The sequence below is a fragment of the Anolis carolinensis genome, chromosome 1 (assembly GCF_035594765.1).
Source record: "Anolis carolinensis isolate JA03-04 chromosome 1, rAnoCar3.1.pri, whole genome shotgun sequence".
In the NCBI taxonomy this organism is placed as follows: domain Eukaryota; kingdom Metazoa; phylum Chordata; class Lepidosauria; order Squamata; family Dactyloidae; genus Anolis; species Anolis carolinensis.
Genome location: NC_085841.1, coordinates 333,883,126 through 333,906,815, shown reverse-complemented (window position 1 = coordinate 333,906,815; position 23,690 = coordinate 333,883,126). Strand labels below are relative to the sequence as shown.

Genomic DNA, 23,690 nt, shown 5'->3' with positions numbered 1-23,690 from the left:
ACACCAACATTAAAGCTATTGGCAAGATCATTTTAAAGTTTAAAGCTTAATAACACAGCTCTTTTTCCCTTCTGTTCAGAGTCAGGTGATGCTATGAGTGTCTTAAACTGGGATCAATAATAGACTGCATAACCCCCCTCATTTCATGATTTTGTTCAGCCGAACATAGAGAGGAAAAGGGAAATTTATAGTATTCAGTTTGCTTTAGAAAGGATTGCACTCCCTGATGACCAGTTTCATAATTTGTAGATTTTACTAGACTCACTGCTACTTTGTGGTGCAGGTTTTCTTTCCACAGATACAACATCTCAGCTTTTATCCTACCAGGAGAAGGATACTAGGCCTTAATTAACCATGCTCTTGTAACCTTACTTTTAAGGTTGCCTCTAAAGTTGGTCCAGAAATGGTAATAATTGTGGTAGATCTGTTCCTCACTCAGTCCATTCCAGGTTTGTTAGAATGGCCTGGTCTAAGTTTTCTGTTGGGGGTCTGGGAAAGCTAGAACAGTTACCTGTGGCTTTGGAAATGTCTCATCAGTCTGGATTACTTTGAGGAACTCAAGGAAGCACTATAAACAGAACAACAATAATATCTGGGATGAAATATGTCAGCAAAGAAATTTGAGCATATTATGGTGCCCTGTGGCACCTGGACTGGCTTTCATTTTCCTATACAGCCCAATTCAACACACTGGTTTCAATGTATAAGACCTCTTTCCACCTTAGGCAATGGTGGCTGTGAGGAAATTTGGAGTTTGTTTTTAAAAGGTACCAAAGCTGATAGGGCTGTGCAAAAATATGGTGCGGGTCATAAGTTGTAAGTGATTTGGTAAATCTGTACTAATGACCCGCATTGTGAAGCCAGTGCTGTGTCCCCCCAAAAATCAATGAAAACAGCCATCTACAGAGATTTCTTAAGAAGTTCGTTACTTTTCTTAAGCCTTCAGCACAAGCATTTTCTACTGGGCGTCACAGGAAAACTTGCTCTCCTCAGCCTATCAGAACTTAGAGAGAGGGGATGGGGGGAGGCACTTCTGGTGTTTCCTTTAAATCCAGGAGCAATGTTTCCTCATTGCAAGCAAGCTGGGAGAGAGCTGGAGATCTAAGGTAGCAAGTGAACGACACAGTAGCAAGCGACTGGCTAGGAGCTGAATTTGTCCCTTCTTGAAGGCTTTTGCATGTGCCATGCAAGTTTCGTTTGCCTCCACTTAGGATTCCTTTTAGGATGGCCACAGCCAGGTTTAGAATCCTTTTAGAATCATTTTTCTTTGTGTGTGGGGTGTGTGTGTGTGTGTGTGTGTGTCAGTTTAGGATTCATTTTTGGTTTTTTTTTCCTCTTTGGATTTCTTTAATTTAAAATTCTACAAACGGTTACTTTTATTTTCTAGTCTAATTTAATTCTATTTTAATTCTAGTCTAGTCTTCTTGCTTTCCTTTGGTTTTAAAAGTATAATTCAATTCAGTGCAAAGTGCAGTGTGTGTGCTTTAGAGGGGTGCTACTGTTGAGGTCGCATATTAAACATAATTTTATGGGTTAAACGAGCAGAAGAATTCTAGTGTAATGCCATTGGCCCACCAAATCAACCTGTTCCATTCCTTCCCCATATTGTGGGGACAGGCACTTGTAGTACAATAGAGTCTCACTTATCCAACATTCGCTTATCCAACGGTCTGGATTATCCAACGCAATTTTGTAGTCAATATTTTCAATATACAGTATTGTGATATTTTGGTGCTAAATTCGTAAATACAGTAATTACGACGTAGCATTACTGCATATTGAACTACTATTTCTGTCAAATTTGTCATATAACATGATGTTTTGGTGCTTAATTTGTAAAATCATAACCTAATTTGATGTTTAATAGGCTTCTCCTTAATCCCTCCTTATTATCCAACATATTCGCTTATCCAACATTCTGCCGGCCCGTTTATGTTGGATAAGTGAGACTCTACTGTACTTCCAAGTACCTTGCAATGCCTTCCTTTCTATTGTTTTTCTATAATTTAATTCTGCAAAGTGCAGCATGTGCGTGCATACACTTTTGGTCAATCCCAAGTGCCCAGAAGGGACTTCAAGGAGATAGCTCTTGTAGTTTTTTTTTTTAAAATTGTTGTTCATAAAAACTCTAAATATTTCCCAAAAAATCAGTGGATGAATGAAACATTCTGAAACCTGGGGGGTTTGGTTGGGGGGGGGGCTTAAAAATGCTAAATGTGTTTCATCCTGATAGCCCTACAGATGAGGGAGAGAGGAGCCTCGGAACTGTCTCTATTGGCACAAATGGACGAATAACAAAACAAAAAACTAACAAAATTTTCGGAACTTTGTAATAGATATGTCTGACTGGCCCTCCAGGAACTAATCTATTACCTGGAATTTTGGGTCTGAGGCAGTAAGACTAAGCACTGAGATTGATATGGACCCTTTATGGATTTTTCAAAACACTTTAAAATCAAAACAGGGGGCACCTGAATTTCATAAATACAAATGAAGCGTACTTTTGGCGACATGCACACCTCTACTATCTGAACAAATTTTTACAGGAATTGAAAAAATGTGTTGAGGGTGCGTATTGTTTTGCTATAAAATGCAGCGTCCCAAACCTTGTATCAAAGTGATTTGATACATGTTGATAGTTTTGTTATGTGCATAATACTTTACTCCTACCCAACAATGTGCTGCTACCTATAGCCCATTTTCCATTGGGGGGGGGGGATTTGGTACCTTTTGGAAGTAAACTTTACAGATGTGTGGGAGAGGTGAAATGGGCAACAAGGAATAGGCCTATTTAGTTAAACTGCATTATATGAATCTACACTGACAATATAATGTGGTTTGAAACTGCATTATATGGCAGTGTAGATGGGGTCTCAGCTGCAACTGCAGTTGGGTGTAAGAGAAACAAATAGAAACTGAAGGAATATTTAAAATGTTCACAAAATAGTCAAAATATGATTTTAGGTTTTGAGAAATATTATTGCAAAGAATCATGCACTGCCAGGTATTGTCACAGTCCAAGATTTATCTTACTTTCTAGTATTGCAGAGAATGAAACACTGACAATTATTCACACTTAGAACTTATATTTGCTGTGTTCACATTTCTTCTTAGGATGCTAACAGTATTTCCAAATGCTCAATTGACATTTTACATTACTGTAATGCTAAAAATTGTGGGACTGAAAAAAACAATATATGGTGTATGTGGAAAGAAATGTCCTTCTTTTGCCTTCCTCCAGTCACCACTCCTCATAGCTATCTATTGGCATCACCTACTTCAAATGACTGATGTAAGAACAGACTACTATAACTCTATAAATATATTGTCTTAACATTTCTTGGAGGATTTAGCATGATAAATAAATGAAAGTCTTTATATATCCTGACTTCATATGAAAAAGGAGCAACCCTTTACATATCTGTGGACAGAAAGTGACAGAAACAACAAGGGCTTTGGGAAGAACATTTTATTGCTAAGCATATCCTTGAACAAAAAGGCAATTATGAAAAGAAAAGAACAGGAGAAAAAAGAGGGAATGGAGGGAAGGGTGGAAAAAGCAATAACAACACAGTAATGTTAAAGAAAATCTTCAAGGTTTTCTCCATAAAAACAGTAGGGATATGGTAAAAGCCCACATACAGAAATGCACATGTTCCCAAAAAACTGTCCAATAGAAACAGACACCAAAAGAAAGGAACATAAAGATGGGTTTTCTCAAATTAAAAAAGAAAGGAAAATAAAAGAAATAAAGCAGAAAAATTATTTCACAAGACTCCAAGACTTCAAGAACAGCAGCAATCTTTTACAGACATCAAGGTATAATCAGCTCCGTATATGTTCGGCCAGTCAAGTTGTCTAAAATCGTGCTTTCAATACCTTTGAAAACCTGTCTTTTCCCTCCCCTTCTGTTGTAGTGTAAAAATATAATTAAAAATGATAATAAAAAAACAAACCTCACACACACTGAAAAGATTTTGTTAGCCAGGAAAGCCTCTTCTCAAACCATATGAGAAGGCTGCCTTTTTTATTTTGTTCTCATGTGCGTGTGTGCATTGGATAACACTTCTTCATAATCAAAGATTCATGCGACTTATAAACACCAGCAAGAGTAGATTTCTAAACCTAAACAGCTGATTAGATTTCATCTGTACACAGAAAAATTGTACATTTCTAATATGCCAAAGTCCTCTTAGAATTTTTGCGTGTTTTCCCCATCTCTCTCCTTTATTCTTTCTGTCTCTCTTTTTACTTTAAATTTTTTTGCACATGATATTTGTGGCCAAAAACACCCAGTTGGTTATTTTCTCCCATACAGTAAGTTGCTCTCTTTCAAAATAATGGAATTTTTTTTTCTTTTAAAAAACCTAAACAAACAAAATTAAGTACATTGAATATAAATAACAGGCCAATGAAACTTCATAGCATTATGTACATCGGGGTACCCAACTAGAAATTACACCATCCAGAAAAAAAATTGTAGTAAAATATGTAAACAAAATCTTATTTTTTATCTTAAAATTTTTTTGACACAGGTAACTGTGACAAAGTTAAAATGCACACTCTTTTCACATTTTTAAAGTTTAGCTTTTTGTTGTTTTGTAAAAACATTTTTCTTTACAACATTCTCATTTCATATTAAGACTTTGACAGCATCTGTTTCAGTCGTCCCATCAAACATACCATGATAAATATATCTGTGTGTATATATATATATATATTTATATATATTATACTATTAATAAGCTTCTGTAATTTTTTTTATTTCTGTGTGTCATAATGACTTTTTAAATTTATCTTCTTTCATATAAAAGAGAAGGGAAAGGGGGAATTGGGCAAATGGAAGGACAGCGAATCAGAAATGTCAATCTACAAAAGTAAAATTGTTACATATGAAACACACCTTCATGATTTTTTAAAAAACAACAACCCACCCCTAAGTCGTACTCCACTGTGACACATTTTTGGCTTGTGTGACATTTTGTGGTTCTTGCCACAAGTTGAATTCAGTATAATCTTTCTAAAAGTTGAATTCAATTTATTATTATGGTTGATTCATGCATTGTCAGCAGATAAGGAGCCAGAATCACGAGAATGGCTCCTTAGTTTTGCTTCATATACTTAATTCAAAATGGCTACATGATTTTTGTTTTGCTTTTATTTGTTTGTTTTCTAAATTCCCTCCCTTTTCTTCTACAGTTTAGCTGTGGTAAGATATTGTCAGTGGTAAGCAAATTATAGCCAGTCACCCCTCGTCAAAGAAGATAATCCTGTTTGATCTTCCTATGACATTATTTTAAAACATTGGGGCCAGATCTGGGGTATGCGTGTGCTAGTATCCAATTTTCCATGGCTCTCATTCTCAGCATCATCACCAACATTGCCACCCCATCACATTGTTTTTTAACGGTAACAACTTACTGCAGACAACAGATTCAAGAGACAACACAATCTGATATGTAGAGCAAACACCATGATAGAACTTGAGTTCATATATGGCAATAGTCTTTCTTTATTACAAAATATTTCCCCAAGGTTTCTTCTTAACTTATGTCCTGGCTCATTCTCCCAAAAACTCTCACAGAAAATGAAAAAACTCAGACAAAAAAAAAAACATAATGAAAATCCCAAACCATTGTTATTTTCTTTTTCTCCTCACATTTTGGAAAATGATACATAGGCTAGGCATGGCCAGATCAGTTGTTCTGTTTTGTTTATAACATTTGCATTTTTTCTTTTTCTTATTTTTTTTCTTATTTTTTTAAAATAATTAAACTGAAAAAAATTAGCATACAGTCAAAGATCATGAACATCTTTAAAGACTCACTTGGAGATACGAAACAAGTAAGCCATGAAGTCTTCTGCCCTTGCAGAAAAGTTCAGCTGAGGAGGAGGTCTGAAGGCTTTGAAGTCCACCAACATGGTAAATGCTGCATAGGCCTTCTTCAGAACGCTAAGTGTGCTTTATAATACAGTAGGGCAGAGTTTGAGGACTCCAAGCAATGACTGAAAACTGAGCAGTCAGCGGCTGAAAGGTTTATTTTCAATATTTGATTTAAACCATAAACTGTAGCTCCCAATCTTGTTAGCTGTAACAGTTTCGATTCAGTTATAGCTCATTAAGTATTTATATATTTATATATATAAATAAGTATTTATTTATTTTTTACACATAATATTCTTTGTCCTTGTTTTTCTGTTTCTTGTGGCCGCTCTTTGTGCTCTGTTGCTTCTCCTTCATGAGCGTGCCGTTGCTCTGGGCTGAGTTGCTGATGTAGTTCCGTGTCTCATCCACCTGATAGGACCCCTCGTCCCTGTTCCTGTACTTGTACATGGCGTACAGGAGGATCAGGATGCAGAGGGCAGCAGCAGCCACAATGCCGACGACCATCCCCGTTGTGCTGCTCGACTCACGGACCACCTCTGAGGCCCCCGGAACCCGTCTGATTCCTGGCTCCGTGGGGTTTGCTGTGGGCACATTACGGAACATGGGGGAAGTTATTAGCGGGCTCTTCAGTTTTGTGCTGTCTAGCTCATAGGCAGTGGGTAACGGAAGCAAGACTATGTCAGGCTGGGGTTTGAGGTCACGGTTATTTATGTTGCCGGCTGGCAATTTGGGCACCATCCCAGTCGAGGACGAAGCTGTGGAGCGGATCAGCTCAGGGGACAAAGCTGTGGTAGTAGTCCTACCAGTTTCGGAGACTTTGTTAGGTCTAAAGTCCTTGGCTTCCCACTTGGGTGCGTGTGCTTTGTAGCCACCTTCGAAGATTGAAGTGGAAAGACTCTTATCTGTTACCAAGGAGAAGGTGGTGTAAAAATCTTCATCATCAGTAGGGGGTAGGTTAGAGTCAAAGGTTTCCCCTGAGCCATACCCAGATATCACCAAGCCATCATCATCACAACCATCGCTGCCTTGGTCCGACAAGCAAGGTAACCCCGCCTCAGAGGTCATGGACAGGGAATCTTTGGTGGTCTCAATAATGGTGAGGAGGGGGCGGAAGGTAGTGGGGAGTGTAATGAAAGGTGCACGAGTAGCAATAGAAGGGATATCTAAAGGGTCTTCTACAAGAAGAGGGATAACTAATTCACCTCCTGGACATAAAAGAAAAAAAAAAGAAAACATTAGTATATCTTGAATACAGTACATCATCGGATGTTCAATTCGCCCATCTGAAAGGGCATGTATGTATGTGTGTTTTGGGGGGAGCTTAAGCTAGCTGATTTCACATCCTTCTCTATTCTTATGAACACAACCTTTCTAGAACTCTTTGCATTCTTCTCACCCAAGCCGCTTAGGCACAGAAGAAACCAGATTTATGATTTTTAAGATTTGGCCAAAGCAAAATCTGTGTGATTTAGGTTTTGAAGATACTCTCAAAGTGACTTCAAACAGATTTCAAGCAGCTTTATATTTTTCTTAATATTTGATGTATTTTCCCCAAACACGTTCTTTATTATATCGACTGTCTACGTAGACTGAAACTTGCTATGGCAAAAAATAGCATTGCCATTTTTGGTGTGTTTTTTCACATATATGTAGTATTTGGTTTCTTCAAATGGGGCAAAGCAGGGTAGCTTGGTTGATATGCAACTCTGATTCCATAAAGTGACATTCACAGCCATGGTGTGATTTTACAGCAGTGTAAAATGGATGTCTGAGTGGTTGAAATCAATCTTTGAGCTTTATGTGAACAAAACATTCTTGTAACAATTCATTCACAGCTGTTCAGATGAACTCCACACTGAAGCCTTGTGGAAAGCAATGGGAGCCGTAATAATAGAACATTATCTAGAACATTTTAGGAACTAAGTCCTACTTTGAAGTTTCTAAAGCATGCTTCCTCTATTACTTTTTATCAGAGCCTGCCAGTGTTCTCTTTTCAGACTACAACTCTCAAAATTCTCCAGCCAGAATGGCCAGTGAGTTTCATAGGTAAATGCAATTGCAAATCACTGCAAGTCTGAGATTATCTGTTCCATTAGTTCAACAATCTAGTCATCATGACTAACTTCAATTGCATTGGTGTGCAGTAGGGGGGGAGAAATGGGTGACTATTCATCATCTTTGCAAAGACAATATCCAGGGTCTACCTAGTAAATTTTGAGTTGTTCTATCCACCCTGTTGAAAATCTGTTTCTGAAGTCAAATTAGAAAGCTCTAATGCAAGTTTAAGAAAAAAAGTGGCCTTAACGAAGTTAACTACATGACATTTGATTGTACTGTGATTTATTACTGCTTGTAGTTCCCAGGGGCAAGTCACAAGGCAATCATGAACTGCCATCATTCTTATATCTATCCAAAAAGTGATCGCTATCATTCTTCTATCTCTTGTTGTCCAAACCACTGTTTTTTCTGGGTTCTTAGATCTGTTCCAGCTATATCAATTTTGGGAGGATGAAGCTGAACTGAGATTTTGAAGAACAAGAAACATAGAATCAAGACTCTTTTTGAATGGAGAATTCAAGTTCTTGGACAACAGTGAAATTATGTTTAGGGTATAGTTGAGCCACCATAATATAATGGTAGACACATGTCAATTTACTGTGCTCTCTGTGGTTCTTAACTGGAGTCATGAGTTTGGCAGTTTTTAATTTCTTATCCCAAACATCTGAAGGGCCATTGTTATTAAAATCTCCTATTCTTATAAAGGGATTTGACGTAGAGCTGATTTCTTGCCTCTTTTCAATTTTGGGAGGATGAAGCTGAACTGAGATTTTGAAGAACAAGAAACATAGAATCAAGACTCTTTTTGAATGGAGAATTCAAGTTCTTGGACAACAGTGAAATTATGTTTAGGGTATAGTTGAGCCACCATAATATAATGGTAGACACATGTCAATTTACTGTGCTCTCTGTGGTTCTTAACTGGAGTCATGAGTTTGGCAGTTTTTAATTTCTTATCCCAAACATCTGAAGGGCCATTGTTATTAAAATCTCCTATTCTTATAAAGGGATTTGACGTAGAGCTGATTTCTTGCCTCTTGTGTGTTAAATTACTTTTTTTTGCTATTTTTCCATTATCCACTTGGACATGATTTTTCCAAAACACAAGGAAACAACAACTTTCCATTCTAAAAACCAAGATTTCTACTATAAGAGTTCATTTCATTTCTGTTAAATATATTATTACAATCTCATTTTTATTTTCCTTTGTAAGATGGCAGATTTGCGACTGGGCTATTCTGAGTAAGAATCATTGTGGAAACATCAAATATAAGTGAATGAGAAGAGGAGGACCTTCTGGATGGATCGTTTCCTGATGGATATCATTTTCAGACTGAAGGCAAGGGTTTTTGATAACAGCTAATGAGGAGTTATGAACTAACTGAGATGGACAAATTGATTAGGCTAACAGGGAAGGAATATTTGTCTATTTTAAGAAAGATTTGGGATTTAATGAATAACATTTTCCAATAGGACCAGGCTGTGGTGCAGCTGGTTAGTAGACAGCTGCAATAAATCACTACTGACTGAGAGGTCATGAGTTCGAAGCTAGCCCAGGTCAGGGTAAGCTCCTGACCATTAACAGTCCAGCTTGCTGTTGACCGAAAGACAGTTGCATCTATCAAGTAGGAACTTAGATATTGCTTATGCATGGAGGCTAATTTAACTAATTTACGATGCCATAAAATCTCCAGCAGTGTGTGGAAGGACTTATTAAGGACTTAATGTCACAGTGGATGATGAAGCAGCATCTCCCCCTGTGGCCAGAATAAAGCATACCCTCATGAAGCCAGAAGCTGGAATGTTAAATTGCTTCTGTCTGTCTATATGTAGTTGTCTATATATGTCGTTTGTCTAATGACATTGAATGTTTGCCTTCAGGGTGAGAAGGGTGGAATATAAATACTGCAAATAAATAAATAAATAGGTGTGTGTGTGTGGGGGGGGGGGTGTCATTATTTGTGGGATTTATGAGCTTGTCGCATGTTATTAAATGTAGAAGTATGACTATATAATATTTCTTAAACGGAGTGGATAAGCTAAAATTAGGAAACCACCAGAAAGAGAGTGAGAGGTCTACTAGTCTTTATGTTAGTTAGTCTATATGTCTAATGTTTAAATGTTTATATGGGTTTTCGAGCTTAAGAGAAGTGGGTAATAAATTCATTATTATTATTATTATTATTATTATTATTATTATTATTATTATTATTATTATTATTATTATTATTATTGAGTGCATGTTATGATGTTTAGATTAGTAGAATGTTTTTTTTAAAAAATGTATAACTTTATGATGTGCTTGTTCACTTTATTATAGTTGTATTATGGTTTTTCATTTCTATAATTTTAAAAATTGTCTAAAATAAACCAGAAAATCCATTGCAGTTGTTCAGAGTATGTCCCATACTGCGGTCAAATCTGAGACCAAAAAATGTGGAACACTTGTAAGGACACCACTAGTGCTGATGCATTTAGAAAGAACACCCAAAACAGCTGCTTGGAAGGTAAACAAGAACTTCACAGAAAGGAAACCACATCATTTCCATGTGAACACTTGTTTTCCACCTCATTATTCCCATTTCCTGTGCCCTGCTACACTCTACTGCTGATCATGAATGGACATGGTGATGTGGCATCTCAACATTTCTGGGTTCAGTTCCAATTCATAATCATCTAGCATTGTGCCATCATCCCATCTTTGAACTGGTTCCTGGAGTTTGGTTGACTCCACTTCCTAACTTGAGTTTAATATTAGTGTAGAATCTCCTTGACCCCCCCCCCCATTGGAATCCGGGGGGGGGGGAGAGAGAGAGAGATTGAGAAAAAAGAAAAGTACTGTATATACTTGAGTATAAGCCTGGTTTTTCATCCCTTTTTTAGGGCTGAAAAAGCTCCCCTCAGCTTATACTCATGTGAGGGTCCTGGCCGGCTTCTATTCAGGTCAGCTTATACTTGAGTATATAGATATTCAGAGTTGGACAGTATTATCTTATTAAAGTCTTATTATTATCTTAAATTGCAGTTTATATAAACATTCAAAAATATTGAACCTACTGATGCCTTTTCAGTAGTGGCTCCCCGCCTATAGAATGCCCTCCCAAATGAGGTCAGGCAGGCTCCTTCCCTTCTATCTTTCCGCAGGAAAGTTAAGACCTGGTTGTGGGACCAGGCCTTCGACCAATAACAGCAGCACCAATTATTACCATCCTAGAACTCAATAACAGACCAACTATCAGACTCGAAATGCGCCAATTGTATATTTATATGTATGTTTTTATCAATGTTTAATGTATCTAATTTAATGTACCCTAATTTTAATTGATTGAACTGTTGTAATATTTTTATATTGTGTTTTATTGTAAGCCGCCCTATGGGTGAGATGAGCGGGATATAAGTATTGTAATAAATAAATAATAAATGCCTCAAATAATGCAATTTTATTAATATCTATTTTTATATTTGAATTAGACCAGTAGCTGCTGCATTTCCACCCTCATCTTATAGTCGAGTCAATAAGTTTTCCCAGTTTTTGTGGTAAAATTAGGTGCCTCGGCTTATATTCAGGTCGACTTATACTCGAGTATATACGGTATCTTGCATATGCATAGGAGGAGTCCCGGGTGGCATAACAGGTTAAACTGCTGAGCTGCTGAACTTGCTGACCAAAAGGTCGGCAGTTTGAATCCGGGGAGTTGGGTGAGCTCCCACTGTTAGTCCCAGCTTCTGTCAACCTAGCATTTGAAAACATGCAAATGTGAATAGATCAACATGTACCGCTCCAGTGGGAAGGTAACGGCACTCCATGCAGTCATGCTGGCCACATGACCTTGGAGGTGTCTACAAACAACGCCAGCTCTTTGCCTTAGAAACGGAGATGAGCATCAACCCCCAGAGTCGGCCATGACTACACTTAATGTCAGGGGAAAACCTTTACCTTTACCTTATATGTGTAGGAAGCATACCCTAACTTGTAGTTTAACACTAATATGACTAACTTTGTGTTACATTTTCTATGTTCTGTTTCAAATTAAGAAGGAATTGATACTCACACATGCTATCAAGTGTAGCATGTGTATCATGAATGATTCCTAATTCAGAGAATGAACAGTAGTATTCAAAAGAAGGCAATGAGAAGAAGAGGCAGCACATGGCTATTTTAAATAGCTAAACTAGAGCTCTACTAATTGAAAATGGAATTGAATTCAGTGGAATGCCTGTTTGCAAACTGTCTGAAGTCACAGAGGACTAAGTGACTCTTTCTGTCAGTTACGTAAAGTTTGAGGCTTGATGGCTTGCAGCACAATGGAAAATACACATAATCCGGCATTGGAGCCCTTGAGGTGGGGTGTGGAGGTCTGCAAGAATAATGTGAAAGCAGCCTGGGTCTGACACAAGTGCATCTGAATTGTAATTTAGCCCGAGGCTTGCGTGACAAAACTATGCTGCATCGGGAATAGGCAGAGGCCGTCTTTTCTCCCACAGCAGCAATGGAACACATAGGGGGATATTTTCTATGGAGTCAGGCCACATCTAGCACACTAGCCAATGGCATCAAACCAATGGCATCTTCTGTTCACTGTTTAGAATTTTAAGATGGACTATTTCCAATTTACATGGTAGAATTGATTCAGTTTGACATCATTTAAACTGCCATGGCAGAGTGCTATGGGATCATGGGAGTTGTAATTTTATTGAGGGACTAGCACTATTTGGCAGATAAAGCTAAGGATTTTGTGAAACTACAATAATGATGTGAGTGAAAAATACTAGAATAGTGTGAGAGCTGCAAAGAAATAGAAGTAACCACACTATTCAGATTTAGCATGTGAAGCTGGTCATGGATAATGCCTACCTGACAGGAAAAGGAAAAATATCTTTTTTTTAATGATACAGGGAGAAAGTTCTTGTGTCCTCTCAAGTCATTTCCAACTTCTGGTGTCCATAAGGGTTTTCTTGACCAAATTTATGCAGAATGGGGTGGGCATAGCATTCATCTGATGCCGAGCAAGTGGGAGTTGTCCAAGGTCAGTCACTGGGTTTCTATGGCAGAGTAGGTTAAAACCCTGATTTTCAGGGTTCTAGTCCAACACTCAAACCACTACACCACACTGGCCTCTACAGAGATGGTAGAGCTAGAAAGATGCTCTGATAGAAGTGATGCTTTCACTTCAATTTATAGTAAGGTTCAAACTTGAAAAAAATATTTTTGGGGGACTTTAAGACAGAATTCCAAGATTGTATGAACACTGACCGTACTGGTTAGGGGAGTTTGCGGTTTGAAACACCTCTTCCACCCCCAGAAAATGTTTGCAAGCTCTGAAGATCTGCTCTATAGCATTAGCCAGTTTTCTGAATCTGAAAAGTCAGCATTTGCCAGATTGGACCATAAAATGATAGTTCCTCAATTTATCTCCTTAAGAGTGTTTCATCTGAACCAATGAGGATGGTTTCCTGTCTCTTCCCTGTCTCTCCTCCACTTCTGGGTACCAAATAGTTCTTCAGGAGAACAAGTTGAGACTTCAGCATATATTTTAAGATCTCATAGACTAAAATAAGACCTAAAAGAGAAGTGTTGTTCTAACCAGAACCCTACGTTTAACCTCTTCTCCTTTCCCTGCCTTCTTTATACTTCCAGCAGAAGGTCACATATTTATTGAAGTGATTTGTGCTGGCAACTGAGCTTCAGGATGAAACAGAAAGGAGCAGTTAAAATGACTTCTTCTGCTGCATTAGTGATGCCAGATCAGCTTCTATTTGGTCAGATAAATATGCAACAGATACAATGAGCATTCCGTTCTGAGAGGACTGAGGTCTGCTTGGTGAAAAAATTGTAGTCTAGGAGCTCACAAATATCCAAGATTCGGTGCATGGTTTCTTTCTTCTCTTTTTAAAGAATAAGTTGTCGATATACCTCTAAGTTAGCATTTTAAACCTGGGACATAGACTTGTTTGATAAGGCTGTGCTTTCCTTTAAATTAACAATATCACTAGGGACATTAAAGGTCTGCTTTAGCTTTGAAGGCTGCCCTGAATTTTGCTTTATGAGTGTATTTATAGATATATAATTCATCCTCCTGGGGCTGCTCTCTAGTAAGGACCCTTCTGACACCAGAAAGTGTTGAAAATTCAATAAGAACCTCTGTGAACTGTGCAGATGTTTGTGGGTGAAACATGAATCTATGGGGCCATAAGTGACCAAAGTTGTGGGGGAGAAGAGAGTGAAGCAAGGACGCTAAAATCTTTTCCATTCCTCATTTTTATAATCAAGATAATTTTACTGGTTTGTCAGTCATGAAAGACATCTAGGAGCAAAATCAAAAGAAGAAAAATTATGAAAAGGGACCCATTCAAGCTCTTGTGATGACTATAAAGAGAGAAACACAACAATCCTTCTGTCTCTTCCAGATGTGGCAGAAAACCTTTCATATATCAGCCAGAAAGACCCACACAGTATACCTCCATCCTCTGGTGTTTGAATTTTAACATCTAAAGACTCTTTTTTCATTTAATGTTCATTTCTTCACACTGCAACTCAGGTGTGCTTTTAGGAAAAGGTTTCTTTTTGGAAAAGAAGCTTTCTGCTTTGGAACATAACTACAAACATTGTTCTTTTTAAAAAGAAAAGATTACAGATTTGAATGCACATGCCTCCCTTTGTTGTAAAAATAAATGAATGAATAAACAACAGGGAGAAGGGGAGGACAGAGCAGTTTTAAAATTCTCCTGAGATTTTTTTATCCTTGCCAGTTCATTGTGGGTAGACCAGAGAAAATATTGAAGTCACATCTCTTGAGCTGCTGGTGAAAAGTGGATGATAATGGGAAGCTTCTTTATCAGTAAAATATTTTGATATTCTTTCACCTAGTCATTCATTTGAAACTGACAGACAATACCACAAGGAAGGGACCTCTCTCTTCCATTGTGTAAAATCTCTCCTTTACTGTTTGATAGATATTAAATCCCTTAACTACCTTTCAGGGAAATATTTGTGCCCCTTTTCACATCCTTTTCAAATACTTTGGCTGAAAAATATAGTTTCAAAAAAGCCTCTTGAGAGAAATGTTGAAGGTATTGAAAACAAGAATAAAGTATGTTAAGAATTTGCTTACTTCATAAGCCAAACAGTTGTTTTTCACCCAAATTCTGTGACCAATAGAAACGTGAACATTTATATCTGTGAGGTTTGTATATCTTTAACCTATAGGTGGGAAAATTGGTTCTTTTCTTTCCACAAGACTCTTCATTCACTCACTACATAGCTCTTCTTCACATTGGCTGAAATTTGGCCAAGGATTTTTTTTTCATTTTTGCCAGCCGAGATCACTATGATTTGCGTCAATACTCTGTGATTCCAGCAGCATTTGTGAAGAGGTCCATAGTCTCCGTTATTTTTGTTCTTAAGAATTCCAGGTGTCTATTTAATGTATCTGAATGCACAATGAAACTGTGAATATTTTCCATTGCTTTCTGCTCAAGATTCAGATGTACAACATCTGGCTAGTTTGCTTGAGTTTGCAATTCTGATGGCATTCTGTTAATGAGTTGTAATGGCAGCAGTCCAAGTTATTCCACTGTAACTATCTTTTCTGACAACTGCAAATGATGGTATTGTTTTCCAACCACGATGTAAGCAAGGGACCCCCAAAGACCTTTCAGTGGGGAAGATCCAGTCACAAGATGGGCATTTCCATGTTGATAGAGAATCAGATGGATGAGGAAAGTGAGCAATACAGATAAATCTAGTTATTTTCCTTTAGCTGGATTTTTTTGTTATTCCTAACACTAAAATGTCCACTGGGGTATGGGACTATCAAAAGGTGAGTTGTGGGGGCAGACTATTTATGTGTTTATTTATCTAGGTTATTTATACCTTGCCATTCAGCTAAAAGAGCTCCCAAGGTAGCTTTAAAATTGTCCTATCTTTAGGTTAACAAAATATTTACTGGATTGTTATATTCACAAATGTTAAACGTGCTTAGAATCAACTTAGTCTAGAAATGAGATAATGCAATTGTATCTCAGATCCTTGAGAGTGTTTACAGCTTAATTCAAACAAAAGCTGCTTTCCAGAAGTTTGTGAATTTGAGTCTATATTAGATTCTGAAAGATTAACTTTATTCAGACTAAGCCCTGTATATTGTGGGAGGAGACATAGACCAAATTTTAATTGCACCTTGAATTATAGGCAGGGTGGGAGAAGGAGGCAGCTCTCCCTCTGAATATCCTATCAATCTGTCTATATTAATCTTGCAAAACTATTTGGTTACCAACATGAAGTCCACATGGAAGATGTTGCCATCTCTGATCTCTTCCCCTTTACCAACCAGAATTTTCACTAGATGCCATCATTGTTTTTAAAGTACTTTCTATGGAGCAAATACAACTAGGTCATATGAATTGCCTCTTCCAGTAATTGGCAGTAGTTCTTCTGGCCAGTTTTTAAAAATTGTATCTGATTATAGATGATTGTTGTAACCATCCAAAAAGCCAATCTGTTCAGACAGATGGACATTTCTTTTTCTTTACAAAATACACCCAGGAAAGAAAAATCTTGAAAACATCCAACATTGGAATTTATACATGGTGTCTTGGTGAAAGATATCATGGTTTGATCTTCCATGCTTACCTTCCACTGTCTTCTACTTTCAGGAACCTGGATGCACAATATTATGCTAGAATAGTACACTTGAGAGTATCTTCTGGACCAAAATACAAGGAAATATAAAATGCTAATATTTAGGAAATGTGACAAATCAATTTATAGGAATGCCAGAAGCAGACTTTGAGTCATGGAAAAGTTTACCAAATACACCAAATTCCTTTGTTCTTTTGTGTATGGCATGCCCATCCTACAAGAAAAGCATATAAATTGAGAAGAAAGAACTCTGATTGAGAGGGTTATCTCATTAATGGAAAACAACTACTGTTTTGGTTAACCTTCCCCCACAAACATACAAGCATGTAATTAACAAGAATACATAAGAAATGCAAATCACAAAAGCCAATATTAAAGCAACAATCTTGCAAAAATTAAATCACAGAATGCATCTACAAAAATAAAAATACCATACACTGAGAAATAATAAATTGACAGTAAAGGTTAAAGCTTGGAACTAAAAACAACAATAATAATTCATTCACATTAATTAAAAAAGGAAAAGAGAAAACCCAAGATAACAGGAAATATAAATCATACAAAGAAAAGAAAGCCAAAAGCACAATTCCTAAAAAATAAAAATCCTAAATACACATAGAAATATAGTTAGAAAAAAGCATCATACCACGTTGATTTCATATTGTCAACTTACATCAACAAATTGCCCGCATGTTTTTTGGCATGAAAGAAAAATTTATAAAAGAAAGTTGTGTAAGAATGCTCTTGGACAAGCAGAACTGCCACATTCGAGAAACGTTTGCCTTTTTGATTTTGCTGTTGTCGTTTTGTTTCTTTTTTTAAAAAACCTTTTTATCAAAATGTGTAGTATTTTCTGTTTTTTTAAATATAATAATTATTTACGACAAAGGGTGATACAGGGAGGCAACAACACATACATCCACACCACATAACATGAAAAGAAAAAAATCATAACCCTGCACTATAACAAATTGGGACTTTTTTCCTACTGTGTTTCCTTTTTGTTCTTGTAAATTCAGAATTTTCCTTTTTAAAAAACAGTAATTGTTGTGTTATGATTCCTCCATATTTTTTTAAGGATACACCTTATTGTTATAGAATTTGTGTTTGATTTACTTTCTTTTCTACAGATTAGTGGTGTAACACCAAACCACTGCTCACATGCAATCCTGACATTGCGAGGACTTACACAATAGCAGTGTTCCATGGATCACACCATTAAATGGTGTTTGAGAATCAACTTATTTGCCTTTTCATTCTTTCTTTCTTTTAAAAATATTGTTTGAATACCTCTCTCAAATTTTTTACAACACATTTTCTTTTCTTTTTTTCCTAGAATTTGGAGTGTGTGTGTTTTAAGGAATGGATGACTGCACATAAAATTTTAAACAATGCTAAAGAAAGGGTGGTTGGGAGAGTGAAGGGGGGGACTCATGGGAAGAAAAGATGCCTTGGGTGGATGGAGTTGGGGTGTACGGTCTATGAGTGTACTACACAGATGAAGATGATGGGAGTGAATGTGTAAGTCAGTTGCCATGTCCATGTAAGTGCAGAACGGAGTGATCTAGCAGCATTAGAGCTTCTGGCTGTAAGGAAGGGATGGGCAATATACAAAAACAAATGAGCATATTCATGCCCATCAACAAAAAGAAAGAACAGAACTCTAACATTGACAATCTCACAAACCCTAAGCTGCAACTTCTTCAACATGCAAATTACAAAAAAATTACTAGGAAATATAATAGTAATAAGAATGACAGTTTCATTAAAGTTCTCAAAGAATAAGAACAGTTCAAACTTTTCCCCTACTTAGAAAGCAGTAAAATATACAAACTAATAATAATAATAATAATAATAATAATCAGATAAAAAGAAAACAAGGAAACTAGAATTTATGCATAGGAACTGGAGCAACTTCAACTGCAGCTCTGCTCAGCTTTCATCTCCTTATTGTATGTAATCTTTCCTGTTAAGTGTTTAATATTTGAGTATCGATTCAGATTGGGGTTTGAGTGCTTGTAGCCATGATAGTTCAAAAGTAATAATTTTTAGTGCTTTCACAATCCTTGCCCCCATTTGGATTTAATGGATGTGAAAAAAGAAATATGTTTTTTAAAAAGTAAAATGTAAGGCTGTAGGATTCTGCAGTTGAGGTAGTCCCTTATATAAAGGCGCGGGGAGGTAGAAGGGGAAAAATTCAGAAAACAATCTAATAATGTTTATGTTGTTAGATTGGAACAAACCAAATCTAAGATAGAAATCCAACATTGAAAAGAAAATACATCAAAATAGGCATACTTAAAAAAAGAAAAGAAAAAAATAGGACTTTATTCCCAGAAAGAAGGGAGAAGAGAACAACTGTTTGAGTTTTAATTTTTTTAATTACTTGTAAAGGAAAAAATAATAATAATCCACACACTTTCAAAGATGAACAAACCAGATGCACACACCAAAAAATAACAGACAAAGCAGTCTAGGGACACTTTTATCATTTCAAATTCTTCCTTGTTTTTTCCCCAATAATTTTAAGTTTTATTTCTAAAAAATCAAAATATTTGGCAGGGAAAAAGGCCACTAAAAACCTCCCCTCCCTTTTATGTTTGCTTTTTTAATTGAAAAAGTAAATAAATATGGGAACGTGCAGTCTGGATGTACGTCATAAATATATATAAGAAATTGGCTGAGATTAACAAATGGGTTATAAAATAGCTTCATTTTACTGTAGAGTGTTAATAATAATAATGCATGCTTAAAGTAAGTTGCATTTAGGGAAAGTAGAAGAAACAACAGCAAGCTAGGAATAGAAAGGGGAAGGGAGGGGGAGGTAGGTTAGCAGAGGAAGCGATTCGGGGAAGAGGGTGGTTGCTGGTATGTCATTCCACAACTGTTCAGTAGGGGCAAAGCACATTCCAGAGGGCACTGTGCAAGCTATAGGAGAGAATATGAGCAAACAGGATGGAAACTAGAGGCAACACTAGGAAATCAATTGGCAGCTCTTTGTAACACTGGATCAGGGCCATCTGAACCAACCTTACAGTCCTTGTTGACCAAGTTATCAAATCTTTATCAGTAAACAACAGGATGATGCGTCCTATCAGAATTATAAACATGCCGGTGTTTCTAACTTATTACTGTCTTGGCATTCACAGTAAAATTACTCCCAGGTAAACAGGCACAGAATTGCAACCTTAGTAGCATGAGTGAATGCTTTCCATCCCCTCAAATGCAGGAGAAGGCTTTGTTATTAAATAGAAGTTATTTTTTTAGATGAGGAACCACAACGCAATAAATCGCACTAAGAGTGTTTGTAGAGCACTGAATCACGAATTAGTCCTGGTCAGCTAATTACTAATTTGCCCGCCAAAAACATAACACAACTATTTAAGATTTGAAGATTTGGGATGCAAATTTGTGTAAGTGTAATGCTATATGGTAAGGACTGCAGGGTTGGATCTTCTACATATTATTAAGAGGTGCTATTAACCAGCAAGATCTTAATAAGCCATTGAGCTTTGCCAATATTAAAAGCCAATGGAGAGCAATATCATTAGAAGTAACAATAAAGATGTTGGGGAGCTTTGCTTACTGGATATATTTCATAGCATGACCAGATGTACTTTCAGACCCCACTGAGAAAGCAAGGGCTATTGCAAAAGGCGTGGGTGAAAAATCCACAATTCAGAAATAGAAAGAGAGAACCAATAAGTCCCCCAACATAGTCTTGGTTGTCCTACTGAAAAAAGTGTCCCAGGCTGGATGAGACTGAAGGAGGAAATTTGGGGAGGATGAGAAACTGCCCCACCTCAATGGAAGAGCAAAAGATGAGAAGCCACCCTGGCCGTTAGAAGACCACACATGACGAGAATGGCCTCTGCCTCTACTGGAGGTGTGCACTGGAAATCTATACTCCCCCCTCTGGGGGTGAATAGTTACATTTGGGAGAGGGTCAACCAGGACAAGGAAACCTGGCTGGGTTAGCTTCAGGGACAGTATCATCATTATCCATTGTTTGTGGGAAAGAACCCAGCTGAGTTCTTTTTAAGATAGCATTTGGTAAATTCAGAAAGTCTTTGTAGAATTAAGAAAACTAGAAATACTCAACTTTCCATAGTGTAATGGGCTGCTTTGATCAAAACTTGAAAAATAAAGTCCCTGAGTGCTATTTCCTACCAGGCTCCTTAGCCTCTGATTTATTTCAATCTCCAGAAATTTCACAAATGGGCAACTACGTCTTGATATGACTTGCAAACAGTAATTTGTGTTCCAGCAGAATTGTTTTACAACTCCATAATCTTTCCCACCTGGCTATTCAGTCATTTCAGTCAATTATCAAAGAATTCATTGTATTCAAGAATCCACAGAACTGGCATTCTACCGGAATACTGTTGCTTTCCATCCAACATTACTGATACATTTCACAGCAAATCTTTAACTGTTTTGCCCTTTGGCCTTTGGAAAAAACAAGATAGTCCTGCCATTTCTGTCTCATAACTTCTTAATTGGTATCTTCTCTAATGTTGGATGTCAAAAAATAGATACACTAATACCAAGCCACCCAAGAAAGTTGCAATTATGAGTAAAAAGCAAACAAAAGACTGAGAATGACAAAGCCCTTTGTATAATGATGAACACTATGAAGTAAAGTATTGAGATGCGACAAATCTGCACACTAAGTCATATCTTTTCATTCATTCTCTAAACATTTCAGGTCAGGTATTCAGATGATGCTCTGGTTACCCATTTATCCGCCATTATATTTGCAAATAAACACTGCTCTGATTGAACAACCTGTTTAATCTCTCTGTTTTCTCTCAAACTGCTTTATTGTGAAGGAAGTATTGATTTTCTCTGAGTGAATAGAAGCTGAAAATTTTGTGTGAGTGTTTAAAAATTAGATGAGGAAAGCTTAGAGACTTAACTTTCCATGCTTTCAATTCTCTTAGTAGTTTTCTTCTTACCTGTCCATCCACTTTCATGCACTTTTCAAATGTGCTACCAGATTCTTATTCAGGAATCTTTATTTTCAGTTTCTTCATTAATACATAATTGGACGCTATGTTACTCTTCCTTTGCTAAGGGTGCCTTCACATATGACTTAAACATGCACCAAAATGGATTTAAGTTCACACACACGCTCAAAAACCTGGGTTTTCCCTTGTGTGTTAACCGGCCACCATTATGGTTCTCCTCGCACTCTCCTGGCATGAGGAAATGATGCGCCAGGAGGGTGCGAGGATGACCATAATGTGGCTGGATATGTTTTAAAACCTTTTAGGGTTTTTTTGGGGTTTGGGGGGAGGGGTGGCTGTCCTCTTGGTTTTTAGGGCTCCTGGAGCCTCAAAAACCAGGACGGCTGTGTGGATTGGGCCCTGGGATCATGTGACACAGTCCCCAGGTCCAATCCATACTGGGCCTACACCTGGTAAGACCCAAATCTTACCAAAGCAATTTTGTTCCAAATTAATTCAGTTTTATCGGAGCTGTCGTTTGGACATCTCCACTAAAACTGTGGTCTCAGATTTAAGGCCTGTCTAGATGGGCCTTAAGTGTGGCCATACAGTTTGGTACAGTAAAGCAGTACATGTTTACTTATTTTGATTATTTGTGTTACAGTTTATCCTTCAGGAATTATTCTAGTATGTTCAGCCACAATTGTCAAAAATACCCCCTGGTCTCTATGAATTATGTCTAGGGAATGGAATAGGGAAGACAAGGAGGGGTACCATTTGCTTCTTCACCTAAGGCAGTTGATCTCTGCTTTCCTCAAGCTTTGGAGTAACTGGATTTCTTTCCAGGATTTCCTTCTATTTTCTATGGAGATGGAGACATCCTTTCACAGAGCTACTCGTTGGCCTAAATCCTTTTGTCAGACCCAATAACAGTGAGATTTACCTATGTGTCAACTCACCATTCAACAGTTAATGCATCTCCTTGATGAGACTATCAGAATTCAGGACATTCTCCCATTTCATTCTCATGTTGGCACCCCTATCATGAACATGAACCTCAACTTTTCAGGCCTATTAGAAAAACTATCCTTGGGTTGCATACCCCAAAAGTGTTATTTGCATGATTAAATCTCACCATCCTTTCCTTCTGAAATAACTGGTAAAATCATTTATAGATGCTATTTTCTATGCTGAGGCAGGTCAGGGAGACAAATCAGAAAAGTTCTTAAATCACTGCCTCCATTGTAAACTTTGCTAAGAAGCACAAATGTACTCAGAAATGTGCATGCCCTTGTAAGTAGGTTAGCTATGAAATGTTGCGGGTGCTCAGAATATGCATCCTTATCTATGTATCTGCTTTAAGCTTCCTATAAAATCTTCAGTAGTCTTACTGCAGTTAGAGCTTATTTTGAAAGATATTCAAATTAAGGAGCACTGGAAAAATACACTGAAGCTTGGTTGAGTATGTGAATAGAAAGGCATCAGATTTTTTCACACACAAATCCTAGGGGTATCTTCATTAGCCTCACAGTCAAGGCCTATCTGTACGGAGAGGGGGGCAATAGCCTCAGGTGGCAGATGTGGAGCAATGGTGATGCAGCAGAACAGTGGCAAGATGTTAAAAACAGACTTGCACTGATCAGCACAGCCAAAGATGATGGCAGTAGTGTGTGTGTGTGTGTGGATACTGGGTTAGGCTGAATGGAACTTGATCCAACTGCCCAGACAGCTATAAACCCAGAGAATACTCTATAGTTTCCTGCATACACTGGCGTATCCCTTGACTTTACTTAGTACAGAATAAAGTTGTGTTAAGTGATGAAATCTCTAGATACAACTCAGGGCCGATCCAGGATCCGTATGTGTCTGTGTAAATCACTCAAAGTAGTTAGCTGGACCCCTAATGTCAATTGTGCTTGGGGAATAAAGAAATTCTTGACTATTTTGTCCTTGCAAGCGAGAAAGAATAATTACAGAATAATTTCTCCTGTGGGAGAAGGCAAACACCCCAGTGCAGTATTCTCCCTATATCCAAAAATATTTTGAGAGAAAACATGTTTTTTAACATAAAAAAACTAAACAGTTCTGTCAAAATTACTAAAAATTTCTTAGAAATAACTTGAAAAAGTAACTAGAATGCATTACAACAGAAGTTATA

The 23,690-nt window shown here is 37.3% G+C and overlaps 1 protein-coding gene across 42 annotated transcripts in view; it reads right to left on the bottom strand.

The window, feature by feature from the left end:
• nrxn3 (neurexin 3) overlaps window positions 1–23,690 on the bottom strand; it is a 1,581,531-nt gene that overhangs the window by 75,403 nt on the left and 1,482,438 nt on the right. For 22 of the 42 annotated variants that reach the window (XM_062967866.1, XM_062967884.1, XM_062967813.1 and 19 more), the window contains one exon: window positions 3,455–7,092. The exons of 1 other annotated variant lie outside the window; for it this stretch is intronic. In XM_062967866.1, the coding sequence (XP_062823936.1) occupies window positions 6,167–7,092 (926 nt within the window). In that variant the 3' untranslated portion in view covers window positions 3,455–6,166. Of the gene's footprint in view, window positions 1–3,454; window positions 7,093–17,256; window positions 18,170–23,690 lie in introns of those variants that run through there. 19 more of the 42 variants (XM_062967959.1, XM_062967899.1, XM_062967978.1 and 16 more) reach the window with 3 other exon arrangements.